General features: G+C 35.9%; 1 protein-coding gene across 1 annotated transcript in view; it reads left to right on the top strand.

Annotated features, from left to right (window-relative positions):
* TMEFF1 (transmembrane protein with EGF like and two follistatin like domains 1) overlaps positions 1-19,256 on the top strand; it is a 145,265-nt gene that overhangs the window by 80,220 nt on the left and 45,789 nt on the right. Inside the window, exon 5 of the mRNA XM_027858997.1 lies at positions 13,855-13,951. Coding sequence (XP_027714798.1) covers positions 13,855-13,951 — 97 coding nt within the window. The remainder of the gene's footprint in view (positions 1-13,854; positions 13,952-19,256) is intronic.

The following is a 19,256-nucleotide window of genomic DNA, read 5'->3' as shown; positions in this document are numbered from 1 at the left end:
TTTGTATCCTAAATGATATCTACTTATATTACTTATATTAATAGCCAGCAGTCCCTTACAGATACTCCCATTGTGCTCAATATTTTTTCAAAATGCTGCTAAATACCACTGTCACTAAAAGAAAGAAATGAGTCAAAGATTCAAACAAGGGCATTTTTTTGCTAAACACCAGGTTGGTTCAGATTATAACTAATGTTCCATGTGGTATAGTGGAAAGAGTGCTTAATTTGGAGAGAGAGGATTTGGGCTTAAATCCTGTCTCTAACACTTACTGGGTGTGTGACTCTGGGCAAGTCACTAAGCTCTCTGGGTCTCAGTTTCCTCATCTATAAAATGGGGGGGTTGGACTAGAGGCTTCTGAAGTCTTTTAAATTTAGAACTCTAAATTTTAAATTGAGGTTCTAAATCTCTCACCCAATATTGATCTTGATCTATATTGATCTGACCCTACATAATCTCATCTCATATTCACTCATTCAGTCTAGAAATAGCTTAATTACATGGTATACTTAAAACATTTACAATATTTCATTTTGGAAAATGAGTACAGAAAGCATGAGATAGCAACAACGATGTAAGATATCAGAGAAAGGTGGATATTATCATATATGTCCATATTTCTTCCTTATAAATATCCAGCACTGCATGCCATATAAGCCAAATATTTGATGCCTGTAGCCATACCACAGAACAGACAGATAATGCCCTTTTAAGAACATTCAACCAATATTTCTCATTCACAAATTGCTCCTAAATAATATGTGATAGTATTTATTGGACAAGGTCCTTGAACTTCATTCCACCTCAGTACTTCCCAGTGAATATTAACCAATGCTCCAAGCTACAATCTCTGGTTAATACAACTCAACCCCAGATAGGGCACAGCATGTTGTTTGCCCCATCCTAAACAAATAACGATCAGGACAAAACCACTTACCCTTTTCTCTCTCTATTTGGGTACACTGGGATAGATTCAATACCTTTCTATTATGGCACTACAGATAGAGGAAGCTGTTCTGTGAAATAAAACCTCCATGGTTAGATCATAGAGTATCTTGTGAATTACATTAACAAGATGAGGTGGAACATCCCTCTTACATAAGGACATATTTTGAGAACAGATCATTAGATAGATGATTTATGAGCACTTAGAAAGGGAAGTGGCAATCACTAGGAACTAACATGGATTGACTACAAATAAGGAATGCCAGACTAACCTAATTTTTCCCTCTTTGGCAGGGTTAGGAGACTGGTAAGTTGGTATAATGCCATAGACATCATTTTGTGGACTTTAGCAAGCCAGGGGTATTGATGATATGGAGTTCATCCAAAGGAGTATCACCAGGATGGATAAAGAAATCAAAATTATGTGTTATAAAGTTTGATTGTTGAAATGTGGGATGTTTACTTGGAGAAGAAAAAAATTTGGATGACCATGATCATTATCTTCAAACATCTGAAGCATGTCACTGGGAAAAAGAAACAGACTTGACTGCATAAATACAAAGGGGAGATTTCAGCTCAGTGTAAAGAGCTCCCTAACAATCCAACAATAGAACTTGCCTTCTTCATTAATAAGTGGTACCAGAAAATATAGCATTGCTTTAATTCATTTTATAAAGCCCAAGATCTTTATCAAAATGAAATTATTTTCAGGCTAAAAAAAAGAAATAAAAACAACATTCTCCCAGCTTAGTGTAAGCATGTCCAACTTGAGAATATTGGCCTGGAAAAGCAGGTGGCAATGATGAAAACTGAAAAACTTTCATCTCAGCCACAGGTAGAATATGTTCCATAAGCTTTGCCTATTTCAGCAAATACTTTGGGGAATTTTTCTTTTTTTTATTATGAACTTGACCAACATCAACAAATATGAACATTTCCTTATACAAAGAACAGAAAAAAAGAGGATTGTACATGAAATCATGAATATTTATAACATATACTTTGTTGATTCTTTTTTACATGTTACATTTTATTATTTACACATTACATTTGATGTGGTTTGCTGGTATCCTCTTCTGAACTTTCTTCTGGTCTCTTATGTGTATTTTTTTTAATGCTTCATTAATGCTTTTTTTCTTTTTTTTTGGTATCACTACCCACATACTTTCCCCAAAACTCCCCCTTTGAAAAACAAAAGCTCTTATAACAAATAAGCACAGTCAAGCAAAACAAATTCACACATTGCCTATGTCTGGGAATGTATTTCTCATTTTGCACTTCTAGGTCATCACCTCTCTGCCAAGAGATGGGAAATATGATTTATCATCAGACTTTAGAAGTCATGATTGGGCATTGTATTGATCAGAGTTCTTAAGTCTTTTTCCTTTAAGATATTGTAGTCATAAATTGTTCTTCTGGTACTTCTCCATCCTGTATCAGCTGATACAAATTCCAATAATTTCTTATAGCACATTAATATCACATTTGTATATCATACATTTTCAGCCATTCTTCAATTAATTGGTACCTACTTGGTTTCCAATTGTCTGCTACAACAAAAAAGAAAGTACTGCTACAAATATTTTTGTAAATACAAGACCTTTCCCTCTGCATTTGATTTTTTTTTTTGCTACATCTAGGCCTAATACTGGAATCTCTGGGTCAAAGGGTAAGCATGATTTAGTGACTTTTGGACATAGTTCCAGATTGCTTTCCAGAATGAATGGTTGGACCGATGCACGGCTCTAGCACAGTAGGACTTTAGTGTTTGTTCCTGTCCTCACAAGTCTCTCTCACAATCATCATCTCCTCTTTTTTCTCATGTTTCTCAATTTAACACATGTGAAGTAGAACCTTGGGGCTGTTTTAATTTGCATTTCTGCTATCATTAGTGATCTGGAGCAGTTTTCATATGGTTGTTGGTAGCTTGTCTTTCTTCCTTTGAGAACTACCCGTTCATACGCTTTGCCCATTCATCTGGGAGGGAATAGCTCTTGTTCTTAGATATCTGGATATATTGAGATATGTATTTTGGATTTATATTTTATCAGAGGAGTTTTCTGCAAAGCTTTTCCCCCCAGTTAACTATTTCCTTTCGGGGAATTTTCTAGGTGACCTAAGGACTTTCTGGGATTTGGGGGCCTGGATGAGAATATTCATAAAGCTCCAGTCTCCCAAATTCATCACCACTTAATGAAGACTGTATTTTTTAAGAAGGTAAACATAGTATAGTGGAATGTACTAGACTTAAAAAGGAAGTGAGAATGATTCTTGACTCTACCGCTTACTCCCTGGACAACCATGAATCACTTCAGCTTCTTGAGTTTAACTTTCCCCATCTGTAAAGGGTGGTAATAGGGATTGCCCTGTGAGCCTCACAGTTGTGAGGAGCAAATAAGAATGTATGCAGAGTGATATGTGAATGTGAGCCGTAAGTGATAAAAATGTAGGAATATTTAATTTATGAATGTCACCCAGCATAGAAATAAAATGCGTAACAGAAAAGATAGTATCAGTGATACATGAAATACATATGATTTGAATAACTGTTGTTGTTGTTTCAGTCGCGTCTGACTCTTCATGAACGCTTTTGGGGTTGTCTTGGCAAAGAAACTGGAGTGGTTTGCCATTTCTTTCTCCAGACCATTTTACAGATGAGGAACTAAGGCAAACAGAGTTAAGTGATTTGCCCAGGGTCACACAGCTAGTAAGTGTCCGAGACCAGATTTGAACTCATGAAGATGAGTCTTCCTGATTTCAGGTCCAGTGCTCTATCTATTGAACCATCTTGAATTACTATGGGGGCTCTCAATACCCTCTGTTAGAATATTATAGCTGAAACAAACAATAAATAAATTATCAGGAAAGAAAATGAGAAATACAGTGAATTCAGCCTACACTGTGAATGCTGGCTGAAGCTCTTAAGGCCTGAGTGGGTGAAATGGATTTAAAAAGCAAATGGGGCCCAGCAATTCTTGGGCAAAGAAGCGACATCTCTGTTGCTGCTAATTTTTCTCTTCTGGGTCCCATCAGCGGGCAGCAATGAGAAAAACATAACAATTATCTCTATGGTATCCAGTTTCTTGCTGAGACTTCATAGTCATTGGAGATAATTTTAGGCTCCTCTGTGACCATTTTGTCATGTATTTTGACTAGTTTAGGGGAGGTGCTCTGTTATATCTTGTACACATGCAGAAGCATGCTAGGTGACTTAGTGGATAGAGTTCTGGGCCTGGAATCAAAAAGACCTGAGTTCCAGTCTGACCTTAGATACTTATTAACTGTGTGACCTTGAACAAACCACTTAACTTCTGTTTGCCTCAGTTTCCTTAATTGTAAAATGGAGATAATAATGGTACCTACCTCCCAGGGTTGATGTGAGGAACAAATGAAAGGGTGTGAATAAAAGGCTAAAAGCTAGTGATCCAGATCTGGACTGGTTGAAGAGAGGAGGGGTGGAGGCAGGGAACAGACCATTCCTATCATACATTATTATATGAATTCCATTCCATTTCTTTCTCCAAATTCATTTTTTCTTCGCAAAGAAGGAGAGGCAGCAAAGAGAAGAAAAAGTGAAAGAGGCTATGGTAAAGGAAAAAGCCTGATTAACAATCATGAATGTGAATGGCAGGAACTCATTCATAGAATGGAGAAAGGTAGCAGATTGAGTTAGAGATATGTTGTTTGTAAGAATCCCACTTAAAACATCAAGATTCACATGCAATTAAAATGAGGGGCTAAAGCAGAATTTATTGTTTCTCAGGTGAATCTAAAAAAGTGGGAATAGCAATCTTGATTTCAGAAAAGGCAACAGTAAAAATAGACCTGGTTAAAAAATAAAAAGGGAAACTACATTATGCTTAAAAGAACCATAGATAATGCATTCTCATCACTTAATATGTATGCAAGGAATGGCACAGAATTTAAGTGATCAAAGGAAAAAACTAACTGCGCTACAGGGAACAATAGACAGCAAAAACATTAATAGCTAGGAACCTCTGTGTGCTCCTTTCACACCTAGACAAAAATAGCAAAAAAAAAAAATAGAGATTAAGGACCTAAATGTAATTTGAGAAACATTAGAGATGAGAGCTCTCTTGATAATTAAATGGGATTTTCAAAAAATAACATATTTCTTAGCTTTGCTTAATTCCTTTACAAAAATCAGCCATGTACTAGGGCATTAAAAAACATACACATATACACACACATGCACAGAGAAAAGCAGAAATGTTAAATATATCCCTTATTGACCACAACTCAATAAAAAATTATAATCAACAAGGAGTATTTGAAGAAAGGAGCCAAACTTAAATGGAGGCAAAATCATAACATTCTAATTGCATAGATCAAAGAACAAATCAGCAAAATGAGGCTACATACCAAAACTTTTGAGAGGCAGCCAAAGCAGTCATTTAGGGAACATTTATATCTCTAACCACTTTTTCAACAAAAAGAGAAAGAACAAATCAAAGACTTTGGCATGCAACTAAAAAAACCCAAGAGCATAAAAAACCAATTTAGACACATATAAATTCCAAAAAATCAAAGAGATAAAAATGAAAATAAAAATAAATTTGCTGAATTGATAAATTAAACTAGGGACCTATTAAAAAAATAAACAAGTTATTTATTTTACAGAAAAGAGAAGAAAACCTAATTAACCAAATGAGAAAAGGAATATCCACAATTTATGAAGAAATAAAGGAAGTTGTTAGAATTATTTTACCCAAATACACCAACTAAATGATCAGTAAAATGGATAATTATTTATAAAAATATAAATTAAAAGAACAAGAAATAGATCCTCAAACTTAGGGAAATTGAATAAGCTATAAATGAGCTATTAAAGAAAAAAAAAGCTTAAGCCCAGATGAATTTATAAGTGAATTCTATCAGACATTGAAAGAACAGTTTATTCCAGTGTACATTTTTTTTTTTTGCAAAAATAGAAAAAGAAGGCATACTATAAAACTCCTATGAGACAAGTATGGTACTAATGCCAAAATACTCAGGGAAAGATTTAGCACAGAACAAAAATTATAAACAAATATTCATTCGCTAATAAATATTAGTACAAAATAGTAAAATAATAGCAAAGAGGCTATAGCAACACATCACAAAGATTATGTACTGTAACCAGGTTGGATTTATGCTAGGAATGAAACAGAGTTGGTTTGACATTGAGAATACTATAAACATAATAGGCTATATCAATAACAAAACAATAAAAATCACATTAATATATTAATAGATGCAGAAAAAGCTTTTGACCTAATATTTACCCCTTTATGTTTAAAAAAGTCCAAAAAGTGTAAGATTAAATGCGTTTGTCCTTAATATGATTAACAGTATCTATATACAACCAAGACCTAGCATTGTTAGAGATGGAAAAATACTTTCCATTAAGATCAGTGGTAAAGCAAAGATATCCATTGTTATTGGTATTATTTGGTGGTTGTCATGTGTTCTCGAAGAAGACCGAAATGACATCACTATGTTAGGGTCAAGTTACAATGTGTCCAACTGTGACTGATAAAACCAATATGAGCTCGAAATGTTCTATCACAGGTTAGGCACAAATAGTCTATGTGAACATTTGGGGTAGATTCTCTAAATTTGTGCATCTCATGTTTCTTTTGAGCTATTTCAATTCTACTTTGCTCATAGAGCACAGCCCCTTCTCTGATGAGGGCATGCCATATTGGGTGGTCCTGTGCCAGTGTCTCCCATGTCACACAATCAATTCCAAAGAGAGACCTTGAGAGTGTCCTTGTATCGCTTCTTCTGACTATCATGTGAGTGCTTGCCCTATGTGAGTTCTCCATAAAATAGTCTTTTAGGCAAGTGTACCTTTGGCATTTGAACAACATGGCCAGCTCATTGTAGTTGTATTCTCATAAGGTATTATTTGATGTAGGTTTGGTAATACAAGCTATTACAATAAGACAAGATACAGACATTTAGATGAAAAGTAGAGGGAAAGAAGAAACAAGACTATCACTATTAGCAAATGATATGATGCTTCACAAAGAACCATAGATTCAACTAAGCTTAATTGAAACAATAACTTCAGTAAAGTAGCAAGATATAAAATAACCGCCCAAAGATCATCAGCTAAAAAAAACAGAACAAAACCAGGAGAACAATTTATACAATGACTACAGCATTTGAAAAACTCAAGAACTCTAATCAATGCAAAGACCAATCATGACTTCAAAAGACTAAATATGAATCATGCTTCCTATCTCTTGTCAGAGAGCTGATGACCTAGAGGTTCAAAAAGTGCAAAATTTGTTTCTATACATTTTCAGACATGGCCACTGTATTGATTTATTTTGCTTGAATATACTTATTTATTAGGGCAACTAGGTGATGCAGTGGATAGAGCACTGGCCTGGAGTCAGGAAGACCTGAATTCAAATCTAGCCTCAGACACTTACTAGCTGTGTCATCCTGGGCAAGTCAATTCACCCTGTTTGCCTCAGTTTCCTCATCTGTAAAATGAATTGGAGAAGAAAATGGCAAATCACTCCAGTATCTTTGCCAAGAAAACCCCAAATGGGATCACAAAGAATTGTATGTAACTGAAAATGACTGAACAACCAAATATTTACTTATTACAGAGGGGTGACTCTAGGGTTGGAGGTGGGAATTTGTTGTGTGATAAATTTAAGATACAATTTAAGAAACACATACTTGAAGATTCAAAGTTTCATATATAATCCTTTTTTTCTGATTTACTTGTATGTCAAAATGTTTGCTGATATTTTAAAAATTCATAACAAAAAAGAAACTTTTTTAAAAAAAAACTCTGAACTTGCAATTACAGAACTTGATCTCACATCCAAGCTGTGCTACTTACCAGTGAAACTTTAACCTTTCTCGTCCTCAGTTTCTTCATCCGTAAAATGGACGTGTTAGATTAGATGACTTCTGAGATCTCTTCCAGCTTTAGACCAGATGCTACATCTATGCTTCTGTGTGTGTGTATGTGTGTGTAGGGGTGTGTGTGTGTGTGTGTGTGTGTGTGTGTGTGTGTGTGTATGTTTCACATACACACATAATTCTGACAAAGTACCAGGTGCCAAAGTACAAAAACAACCAGGCTTGGTTGGTGATTCTCCCTTTGATACCTCTCTTTAGTGCTTCCCCCTCCATCATCCTTTTAGGTGAACTTTCTTGGCCAGACTGATTTATCCTCAGTGCATTCCACTTGCAGCTTCCAGCAGCAGTCAGGCTAAGCCAAGACATATATCATAAGTCTTTATAAAAACGTAAAAGAAATAGAGCAAAGGAAAATAGGAAAAAGGAAGCCATTAAAATGAAAGCAGACAAATTAAATACTTTTTAAAAAATAATTGAACTGATAAAATTAAGAGTTAGTTTCTCAGAAAGAGTAATATAATTAATAACTAATTTTTTAAAATGAGAGTAAACATGAATTACTAAAATTAATTAAGAGAAAGGAAAGTAAGACTGAAATAAAAGAATAAAACCATCAATCAAGTGGTCCCTGCTGTAAAAATAAAGCTGTTTTTCATGCACAGAATGGTAGTGGTGGCTAGGAGCTATCTAGTTGAAGCTTGTTAGACCAACAGAGAAACCGAAGTCAGCATGTATGTCATGGCTCAATCACTCATCACAATTAGCAGATCCAGTTGCTTATAATTCTCTTTGAGCAACCTTATACCTGTTGGGATACCCAATTTATTAAAGTCTTGCCTAACCTCAGACCCTTGCATACCTTCACCACCACATTGCTGACCTGCCCTGGCATCTTAGACATAACTTCCCTCCTGGTCTTTGCTTAGTACCTCATAGTAACTGACTCATCTCTTGCTTATGCTTCCTTGTTAACTGAGAGGCTGCCATTGCAGACTGTCTAACACAGACCAGTCTGCTGTACTGGAATTGCTGCCCATAGAGTGGTCAAATTGCTTCTTAATTATGCAAAATAAATTTTTTAATCTACTTGGCCCCTTAAAACGCTCACAGAGGAATATACTCATAACTTAGAGAACCTAAATGAAATAAATATAAAATGAAAAAATGAATATAAAAAAATGAAATAATATAAAATACTCAAACCATTTCAACAGGAAATAGGCAACTTGGATAGAATGAGTTTTAGAGGAAGAATTAACAGTAACCCATATTTGAATAGTGAAACAGGTAGTGAAGGTACTAGTCACTTCACAAGTGCAGGTAGGTGCATTGTATAAGTAAAGAAACTGAGGATCCAAGAGATTAAGTGACCCACCCTTGATCAAATAAATATGCGAGCCAGATTTGATACTGAGGTCTCCCTACATCCAGGTGCAGCATTCTGTGCATTATGGCATAATGTAAAATTACTACTACTCTCTCCCCACATTATCTTGGCTAGATGAGTTCATAGGAAAAATGTGTAAATGTTCTTGGGACAAATAGTTCCTTTATTATACAGTGTTTCTAAACATAGGAAATGATGGCATTCGGTGCAGTTCTTTTTACATGACAAATGTAATAATTATTCTAAAACCAGACAAAGACAACATTTAAATAGGAAATTACAGGCTTATAAATATAGATGCAAAAAATCACAAATAAAACTTTAGCAAACAGAATACAGCAATAGTAGATGACATATGGTATTTTGTATACATTAACACATTTGATCCCTGCAAAACCCTGTTCAATCAGTACTATCCTTACTTTAAAAATGGAAAACCTGAGGCCCTGAGAACTTGAATAATAATAATAATAGCTAGAGTTTGTATAGTGCTTGTTATGTGCCAGAGATGGCAAGCCAGACATGTAAACTTTACAATTACTGTCTCATTTGATCCTCATCATAACTCTGGGAGGTAGAAGCTATTATTATTTCCATTTTACAGATGAGGAAACTCAGGTAAACAGAAGTTAAGTGACTTGCCTATGGTCACACAGCTAGCAAATGTCTGAGGCTGGATTTGAACTTAGGTCTTCCTTATTCTAGGCCTAGTGCTCTATTCACCATTTGACTTAGCTGGCTAATGAATGACTTACCCAAGGTCATACATCTAGTTTCAGAGTCAAATTTATTCTATGATTTCTCTTGATTCCTGGTAGTATTCTTTCTACCATACCATACTGTCTTATTTTTTATTTATTTATTTTTTTTAGGCAATTGGGGTTAAGTGACTTGCCCAGGGTCACACAGCTAGTAAGTGTCAAGTGTTTGGCCTGAGGCCAGATTTGAACTCAGGTCCTCCTGACTTCAGGGCCGGTGTTCTTTCTACTGCCCCTATACCGTACTGTCTTAGCACTGACCAATTAAGACGTGGCCAGAAATCCAAGAATAATTTAATATTAGTAAAAGGGTTAATGTAACTCATTTTATCAATAAAATAACAAAAATAATATGATCTTATCAATAAATGCAGAAAAGCACTTAATAAAAATTTATGATTTTTAGAAAAAAGTACCTTAAAAACAATAGAATTAGAGAGATTCTTTCTAAAGATGATAAGAAACAAGAGCCAAACCAAGACCTAACATTAATTGCAATAGAGGAATATTAGAGGCATTCCAATTAAAATCAATCGATCAATCAGTCAATATTTATTAAGCATCTAGTATGTGCCAGACACTGTGCTAAGCACTGGGGATACAAAAAGAAGGAAAAGACAGTCCCTGCCTTCAAATCAAGACAAAACAAAGATGCCCACAGTTAACCGATTTTGTTTGGCATAGTATTAGAAATTTCAATAATAACAGCAAATTGTGAAAAAAAATTTATCTTAGAAAGAAAAGCATTGACAAGGAAGAAATTAAGAGATCACAATAGTACATAAGAGGTAGCATGCGGTATAGTGACATAGAGAGAGTGCGCTGTCCTCAGAGTCGGGAAGACCTGGGCTCAGGTCACACCTCTAACACACACTGGCCGGATGACCCTAGGAAGTCACTTAACCTCTCAGTGCTCCAAAGAATTAAGACTTTAAGTTGTAGAGTGGTTGCCGATCTCCATTTTACAAGAAATTTTATCCCCAGGTGTGCCCTGTGTGTGTCTTAACTAAAAGACATGAGTACATGACTTTGACAATCTGAGGAAATCAACAAAAACAAAGAGGAAATAAAGCAAATACACAAAAATCAGTCATATTCTATATGCCAATTTTAAGAAACTGCTGGAAGAAATCATGGGGAAAAAAAGATTCCCTTTGTACAAATGCCAATGAAAGGAATCATTTGGATATTTATCTGTTAAGAGCCCTACAAGATATTTATAAAGAAAACTATAAAACCTCCATGGCAAAAGTATAGATCACCTGAGCAACTGGAGGAGGATTTCTGGCTCACAACTAGGAAAGTTAAATATAGTAAAGTTGTCATGACAGTAAAAGGTAATGGGTATATGGGGTAGATAAAGTGATAGCCCTAGAGTCAGTAAGACATGAGTTAAAATCCTTCCTCTCACATATACTGGACTTCCATGGCTCTGGAGGAGAGAGTGAGGCTGATGACTGCACAGCTCTGCCTCACTTAAATCCAATTCATTTGCAAGTCAAGACATCACCCTTGCAATATCATTGGTCCTCTTCGAGAAGGAAGGAGGACCATGGTAACCATGGGCGACCAGAGTGATTAACTGGTATTCCTGGGATGTAAGGAGAAAGAGAGGAAGGCCTTTATCACATTGAGTGAACATGGTGGTCAGCTTATAGGAAGGCTTGGCCAAGAGTATCACTGGAGGATCAGGGAGATATGGGTTGTGAGCTGAATTGCTGGTGAGGACTTCTAATGGATGAGATCGAAGATCCATCAAGGATTGAGTTTTTCAGTGACCATTTGCACATCAATCAGGCTCTCAGTGTTCTAAGCAACTCCAAGACTATCTATTGGAGGCAAACTGCCAATTTTCATCAGTGGGGGTGGGGATGGGGAGAGTTTCCACATCCCAGTGAAATAATAAGTCTGAAATGAAAAAAACAGGTGGTTCTGTTTTGGACAAATTGAGTTGGAGATCATTATCCATGTAAAAATGGCCATTAGGCAGTTAGTCATCTGGGACTGTTCTGGTTCAAGAGAGGAACTAGGATTGGCTATAGAGATCTTCTGTAATAATAATATTGTAGAATGCCACAGCCTCTGAAGAATTAAGGGTGAGGGTAAACCAAAGGACAATGGAGAGGAACAGAGCTAACAAGATGAAAAATTAAAAATTTTGCATTTGCTTTTAAAAAAAAAATCAACTCCACAATTATAACATAGGGAGTCCCTTACTTAACCCCAGTTCATGCGGGAAAAGACCTAAAAGTTTCAGTTAATTGCAAGATTAATATGAGCCAATAGTATGATATGGTTGCCAAAAATAAACAAAACAAAAAAACCCAGCATTAATTGAAATGTCGTGTCCAGGACAAGGGAAGTAATAATCTCTGACATGCTCTGACATGCTACTGTCAGACCATGTTTGCTTTCAATTCCAATTGTTATATTTTCAGTGGAATTGTGATCACATTGGCAGAGGGTTTGGAAACCATGCTACATGAGGATAAGTTGAAGGAGGTAGAGACATACAGACTGAAAAAGAGAGGATTTGCTTGTTTAGGGGGAGAAGGTTGGAAGAAAGGATTGCTTTCTTCCAGTATTTGAAGAATTGATAGAGAAAACAGCAATATGTATCCCATGTTGTGCCAAGGAGCAAAACTAAAACTAATGAGCAAAAAGTATAAGGAGGCGTATTTTGGCTTAATATAAGGAAGATCTTTCTAAGAATTAAATCTGTTCCAAAAAAGGACCTGAAAGTATTCAGATGACTGCCCATCAGGGATGTTATCAATGGAATTCCTATACATCTAAGCTTCCTTCCAACTGCAAAATTCTAAGATTTTGTCATTTAACCATTAGTTTAATGCCATTGCGATATTGCTAATCTAGGCTAGTAATAATAATAATTCTAATAACCTACATTTATTAAGGTTTACAAAGCATTTTCTTCAAAGTAAATCCACGTGGGAGGTAGTATGAGTATTGTTATTCCTTTTTATAGGAGAGAAAACAGAGACACAGGGAAATTAAGTGCTTTGTCTAAGGTCACACATCTAGTATGTGTCAGAGAAAATATTTGAGTTCAGGCCTTTTTCCTGCTTATCCAGTATTCTTTACATTATACAAAATATGCTTCCGTCTAGAACTCTTCTGTGTAGGCCAAAATCCTTGAAGAGGTTGGAGGTTCCTAGAACATCCAGAGATGCCCCTTCAGCAACCCAATTGGCCTCACTTTGGCCTAGACCTAAAGCCCTTCAGTTGCCTACATTATGCAATGGAGGGAAGGAGATGAGAGAAGGAATATAGTAGTTCATTGGTGATAATTATAGTCCTGTTGAGTCCTTTCAGTCATGTCCAACTGTTCATGACCCCATTTGGGGTTTTCTTGGCAAAGATACTGGAGTGGTCTGCCATTTCCTTCTCCAGCTCATTTTATAGATGAGGAAACTGAGGCAAGCAGGGTTAAGTGACCTACCCAGGGTCACGCAGCTAATAAGTGTCTGAGGCCAGATTTGAACTCAGGAAAATGAGTTTTCCAGATTCCCAGCCCTTGTCCTGTCTGCACCACCTACCTACCCTGGACAATAATATGAACATCATGTCTAAATGTTCAGTGAATGTCCTTGCAAATATTGTCATGCTCCAGTCTGTGTCTGGCTAAGGGGATTAGCCTGATAGTGCCAGTTCATTTTTACCTCTCCAGGAATATAGAGTACTGACATTTGCTGAATTGAAAATGAGATGAGGGGAAAGAGGGAGGAAGAGGAAGGTGTTTTGTAGAGTTCTTATACATAGATTTTGGAGACACTGAACACTGAAAAGAGCTGATATAAAGCATAACATGAAAGAGGGAGATTTTTGTTTGACAATGCAATTTTTCTCTTTAAACAGAGGAAGAAGGGTCAGGGGCAGAAGTTCACAGGAAACATTCCAAGTGTGGACCTTGCAAATATAAAGCTGAGTGTGACGAAGATGCAGAAAATGTTGGGTGAGTTGACTGAGAGAAATGGATTATCTTGCTTTTAAGAGGAAGACAAAGAAAAAATATTTTTTTTAAAAAACCTTTATTAGGTTTTTGTGAAGTATTGCCACCTGGTTGTGAATATTTTATATATATTTTCTGTATTTATTGTATATCACCATTTTGCTTACATTTCTCCTAATTTCATTTGTTTTTTTTCAATAAGCTGGAATTCACAGCTTCTTATTTAAATTTCATTGTTAGATTAATGCACAGTTAGCCTTCAATTAATAAAACATGGGGAACAATTATGATGGCAGTAGGACAGGTTTCACTAATACCCTTCCTACCTTGGCTATTGCATTAGAACAAAGGTAACTCTCTCCTGCCTCAGCAAGTATAATAACAAATCTAGAGAGTTTGGTTTATGCCATTCAAATTGAACTTAGAAGCACATTAAAATTCATAGACTTGTGGATTTTCCACTTTTAAAAAATTTGATGTTTGAAATATGATTTTGTTTCATATACAAAGAAATCCACAGAAATGTTTCCTGGTGTGGTCATAACTATAAATGGATAGACAAAAATGCTGTTTGTCATGGTTCTCTCTCATTTCATTCTCTATTCTGTAGCAAAGTACTACTCATTTAATTGAAAAGCAGTGCTGGTGGATTTGTTTCAAAGCTTAGCACCCTACATTTGGGAATTTTAGAACATTTTGGGGAATTAGATTTACCGTCCAGCCTTAAAATTTGGGTTAAAATCAGGAGAAAAGGAAGAAAATGGCCGGGGGGAGGGGCCAGAGGAAAGTAGTTTAAATTGAGGAACACTATAATAATTGATTTGTATTTATGTATTCTTTAGATATAGAAGCAATGTGTCCTAGTACGTTGAGTTCTGGGGCTGGAGTCAAGAAAACCTCAATACAAAACCTATCTCTAACAGTTACTGGCTGTGTGATCCTGGACAAGTCATTTAACCTCCCTGTACCTCTGGCAGTTTCCTAAGATTTATCTACCAAGTCCTAGAGACATCGCAATCTCTGTTGGCAGAAGAAATTCCCAGATCAGTGGCTTCCCGTGCTGATAAAAATCACTGATCCATCACCAATTATTTAGATGCTGAGAATTCATAGACATGCTTAGATGGTTTTTGTAGATGTGTTTTGTACCACATCAAGAAAGAGCTCTACTTACCAGGATCATTGCTTTTAGAGCATCCTACAATTGTCCATAAAGATAACCAGGAACAGAGATTTTAAAAAATAAAGTTCAACTTTGTTTTTCTTAACTTCAAAATAATGAATGTTTCATGTAGTATCCTCTTTGGGGCACTGGAAGAAAAAAAGATTAATTAATTTTTCTTTCTTAGATTCCTGCAGTACTAGGGTATCCATGAAAGAAAGTGTTAGATAAGAAAATCTCTTCACTTGATAGTGAAATGCACAGGGCATCCAAATATAACCTGGACAAAGACCCCATGGTAGAGCTAGCCTACATTCCTAACATGGCATTCACAGATTTGCAGATTGGGACCTCAGGGCAAAACCCACTTGCAGGTTCTAGGGTATTTTGTGGGCCAACACTCCTGATACTCGTAAGTGCTCATGAGCACACCCATCTGTGTGATTACCTTTAACAGTCAGCCAGGACACACAATTAGCTCAAAGCAAAAGAATTTACTAAGATGACATATGAATAATAGTAGCTACAAAAGATTTCCCCTGTAATCCTGGACATATTCTCCCACAAATACATACAACATCAGTGGTAAAAATGTGAGGTGCACAGGCAGGGAAAACACATGCTCAAGGCACTCAGATGTCTGGTATTATAGGACTTCATTGCCCTTTGTCTTCTCCTGGGGTTCTGCTGCTTGCTACTCGGTGCAGCATCTGAATACCTCATTACCTTTGTTATCTTCTTGTTTTCTGTGATTAGATCAACTGGGCTAGGGAGGGAGGAGGGAACCAACTCTCTTTCCTACATTCATAAATTAATTTTGAATTATTATAAATAATAATTACTTATGTGTACATAATTATTATGAATGATTATAACAGAGCAAATAACAATCTTCTCAATTTTATATGCCAGTTTAATACAGATGAATAATTTACAAGGAATCCTGGTTCATGTAAAGTCACACAGCTATTTTAAATGTTTCCTCAATCATAGTATCAGAGATGTAGAGGTGGAGGAAACCTCTAAGAGCCAGCCTCTTCATTTTATAGACCAGAAAAAAAGGAAGCATTCAGAAGTTAAGTGAATTGCCCAGGGTCACAGGGTCACTAATAATTTGTCTGAGGCGGGATTTGAACTCTGGTCTTCTTGACATCAAGCCCATTAATATATACAGAGATACAAATATACTCAGAGAATAAAATCTTAGGCACAAATGAGGTATTAACCCATTCATTCCTAAAAGGTGTTTTCATTGAGTGTTTTTGTTTTTATTTGTGTGTGTTTGTATGTGTGCAGCTATGCATCTATCCACTGTACCATTTACTTGCCTTAACACTGAGTTTTTTTATTAAGTTTTTTTAAAAAATATTTGAAATAATATCCTTTTATTGCTATTTCTACAATGCTTTATATTCAGCAGCTCCAGGGTGAAAAATAAAAATACTAGCAAGTCATTTTTACATCAGTAATAGATATAGCTGAGAATCCATGAAGACTTTTGCAGCAGAGCAGGGTCCTGTTTTGAAGGTATACTACTCTGTGAAGAGCTCAAGTCCCACGTAAATTTATTTAAATTGAAGATATTCCCTTATTCTGTTAGAATTACAGAAGGAGTTTGTTGGTATAAAAACATTTAAAATAGAATTTCTAAATAAGGCATGGTCTAGTTAGGATAATAGGATTAAGATACAATTTAGGACTTTTTAAAACAAACTATGTGGAGAGAAGTACTATATTTACAGAAGTTTTCTACATCTGTATGTTCCTAGAGTCACTCATTAATCCTTCTCTAAGAAAGAGTGCTGTTTCCCATAAAAATTCTCAGAATACTCATTAACATGGTAGCAAGGGACTCTTCCTCCCTTCCTCCACTAATGTCATTAAATGCTCCACATCTGGTTGTTTAGTCCTATTTTCACATTATTTCTCAATTTTAATGGGTTGTTTGCTTTCTTCACATTTTTCCTGTCAACAGTAATACCAATCTGCTTCACCTTCCTTTTCCTTTGTCATGAAATTTTGAAACATAATTTGCATTAGTATAGATATTTGGCAGTACATTCTTCTGTATGTCTTTCAAATTCACTTTTTATTTCTGCTGCTAAGTGGCTATTTCTGTGTCAGACCTAGTGGGATATTAACATAGTTCAATCTGAGTGATTGGAATGAGACTTCTGCATCAAAATTATTTCAATTTCTGAGTTATAACATGAAAATATTTGCTGAGATATCATTTAATAAAATAAACATCTCAAATAAACTAGGCAGAGGGAACAATGTCAATTAGCCAAAACCAAATAACTTTAATTATTACATTAATTCTAAAATGACATTTGGTGAAAATCCTAGTGCCAAACACTTTTTGAACTAGAAATTTCACTTTAGTAAATAGGTCCTGGCTATGAGGGTAGGCTGAAATGGGAGAGAATTCCAAATTGCATCTTTTAGGTTCACTGAGGAGATCATGTGACTGCTATCCCAGGAAGATAGACGAGGAAAGAGTAAGAAAAAAGAAATCATGCGAGAGTAGTACTCTCTATTCCTTTTCTTGTGAATTAGGTGTATTGGGTCATAGGATTTAGAGCTAGAAGGCACCTTAGAAAGGCAACCTGCTCATTTTACAAATGAGAAAATGGAGGCCCAAAGAGATGAAGGGATTCTCCAAGGTCATATGGGTAGCTGGATTTGAACTTGGGTCCCCTAACTAAAAATCTAGTATTCTTTTATAGATATGGAGATCCATAAATAAATAATAAACTTAATTCTACAATTCTTTTCCATTTTCCTAAGTGCATTTTAGTGCTGGTGAGATCAGTTTCTACATGTTCAGTACTGAAATCTCAGCATTTGATTGACTGGAATTTAGAATTGCCTCTGTTTTTCATGTTTTCCTTTGAATTCATTGTGTCATGTGGTGCTGATAACTATTTCTCAACAATAAAGATAAGTGTATTTCTCATTGTTATGATTTAGCAGGTCTTCCTTTTTAAGAGCCAGGCCCATATGATTAGAAATAGAATATATACACATTTCAGTTTCAAGTACATCTCTGAATGAGATCAATAACTTCACGAAAAAAACTGCAGAGGCAACTGAGGTGCATAGAGGTTAAGTGACTTGTCCAAGCTCATGCAATTAGCAAACAGCAGAGCCAAGAGTCACCCATATTTCTAGACTCCACATTTAGTCATTTTCCTACTATATTTTACTGCCTCTGCTTGTAAAGTGTGGTTAGTAAAGAGGTGATACCCAAGCAAAGCTGTCAGCCAGATGCAACACATTTAGCTCCAGGTATCTATAGTTTCAAATATTAGACATCAATGGTGCAAAATTATTGCTGCTATTGTGTTTCATTTCCTAGGTTCTAGTGTGGTTAAATATATACAGAGACACAGATAGACTCAGAGAATAAAATCTTAGGCACGAATGAGATGTTGACCCGTTTATTCCTAAAAGGTGTTTTCACTGAGTTTTTTTGGTGTGTGTGTGTGTGTGTGTGTGTGTGTGTGTGTGTGTGTGTGTGTGTAATGTATAGAGAATTATGGATTGGGGAGAGGATTCAGAATTATGTTAACTTTAAGGACTTTTCCAAATTTAAGATTTTTCATCTGTTATATCTTTTTTACTTTTCTCATGCTATTCTCCTGCCTTAATACCATTTCCCCTCTGCCAAATTTTGTCCTTCCCCTCCTTCATAACTCATCTTCATTTTGAAGCCTTCATACCTTTCCCCCGCCCCATACATACCAACTTTTTTTTCTAACTTATGTTTTATTGATGTCTTTTCTTCTTATATCACAGTCATTTCTGGATATCCCCTCACATTCATCCTCCCATGGTCAATACCCTTTCCTTTACAATAAAGAAAAAAAAGAGAAAGCAAAACTAATCAACACAATGATCGCTTCTGACAGTTCATGCAACATTCCACTCCTCTCATCCCCCACATCTCTACTGAAAGGAAGGAGGTGTTTCTTTATCTCTTCTCCAGGATTCTAGGCGTGGTCGTTATGATTACTCAGCGTTTAGCAACATTACTCAGCATTTTCCTTTACATTATCATAGTCTTTGACACACAGACTTTCTCCGATCACTCCATTGCTTCGAGTTCCTCTGGACCTTAAAATGTGTTTGTTTTGCACCTGT

The sequence above is a fragment of the Vombatus ursinus genome, unplaced genomic scaffold (assembly GCF_900497805.2).
Source record: "Vombatus ursinus unplaced genomic scaffold, bare-nosed wombat genome assembly UNPS02014158.1, whole genome shotgun sequence".
NCBI classification, from domain to species: Eukaryota; Metazoa; Chordata; class Mammalia; order Diprotodontia; family Vombatidae; genus Vombatus; species Vombatus ursinus.
This window is presented reverse-complemented; position numbering and strand designations above follow the sequence as displayed.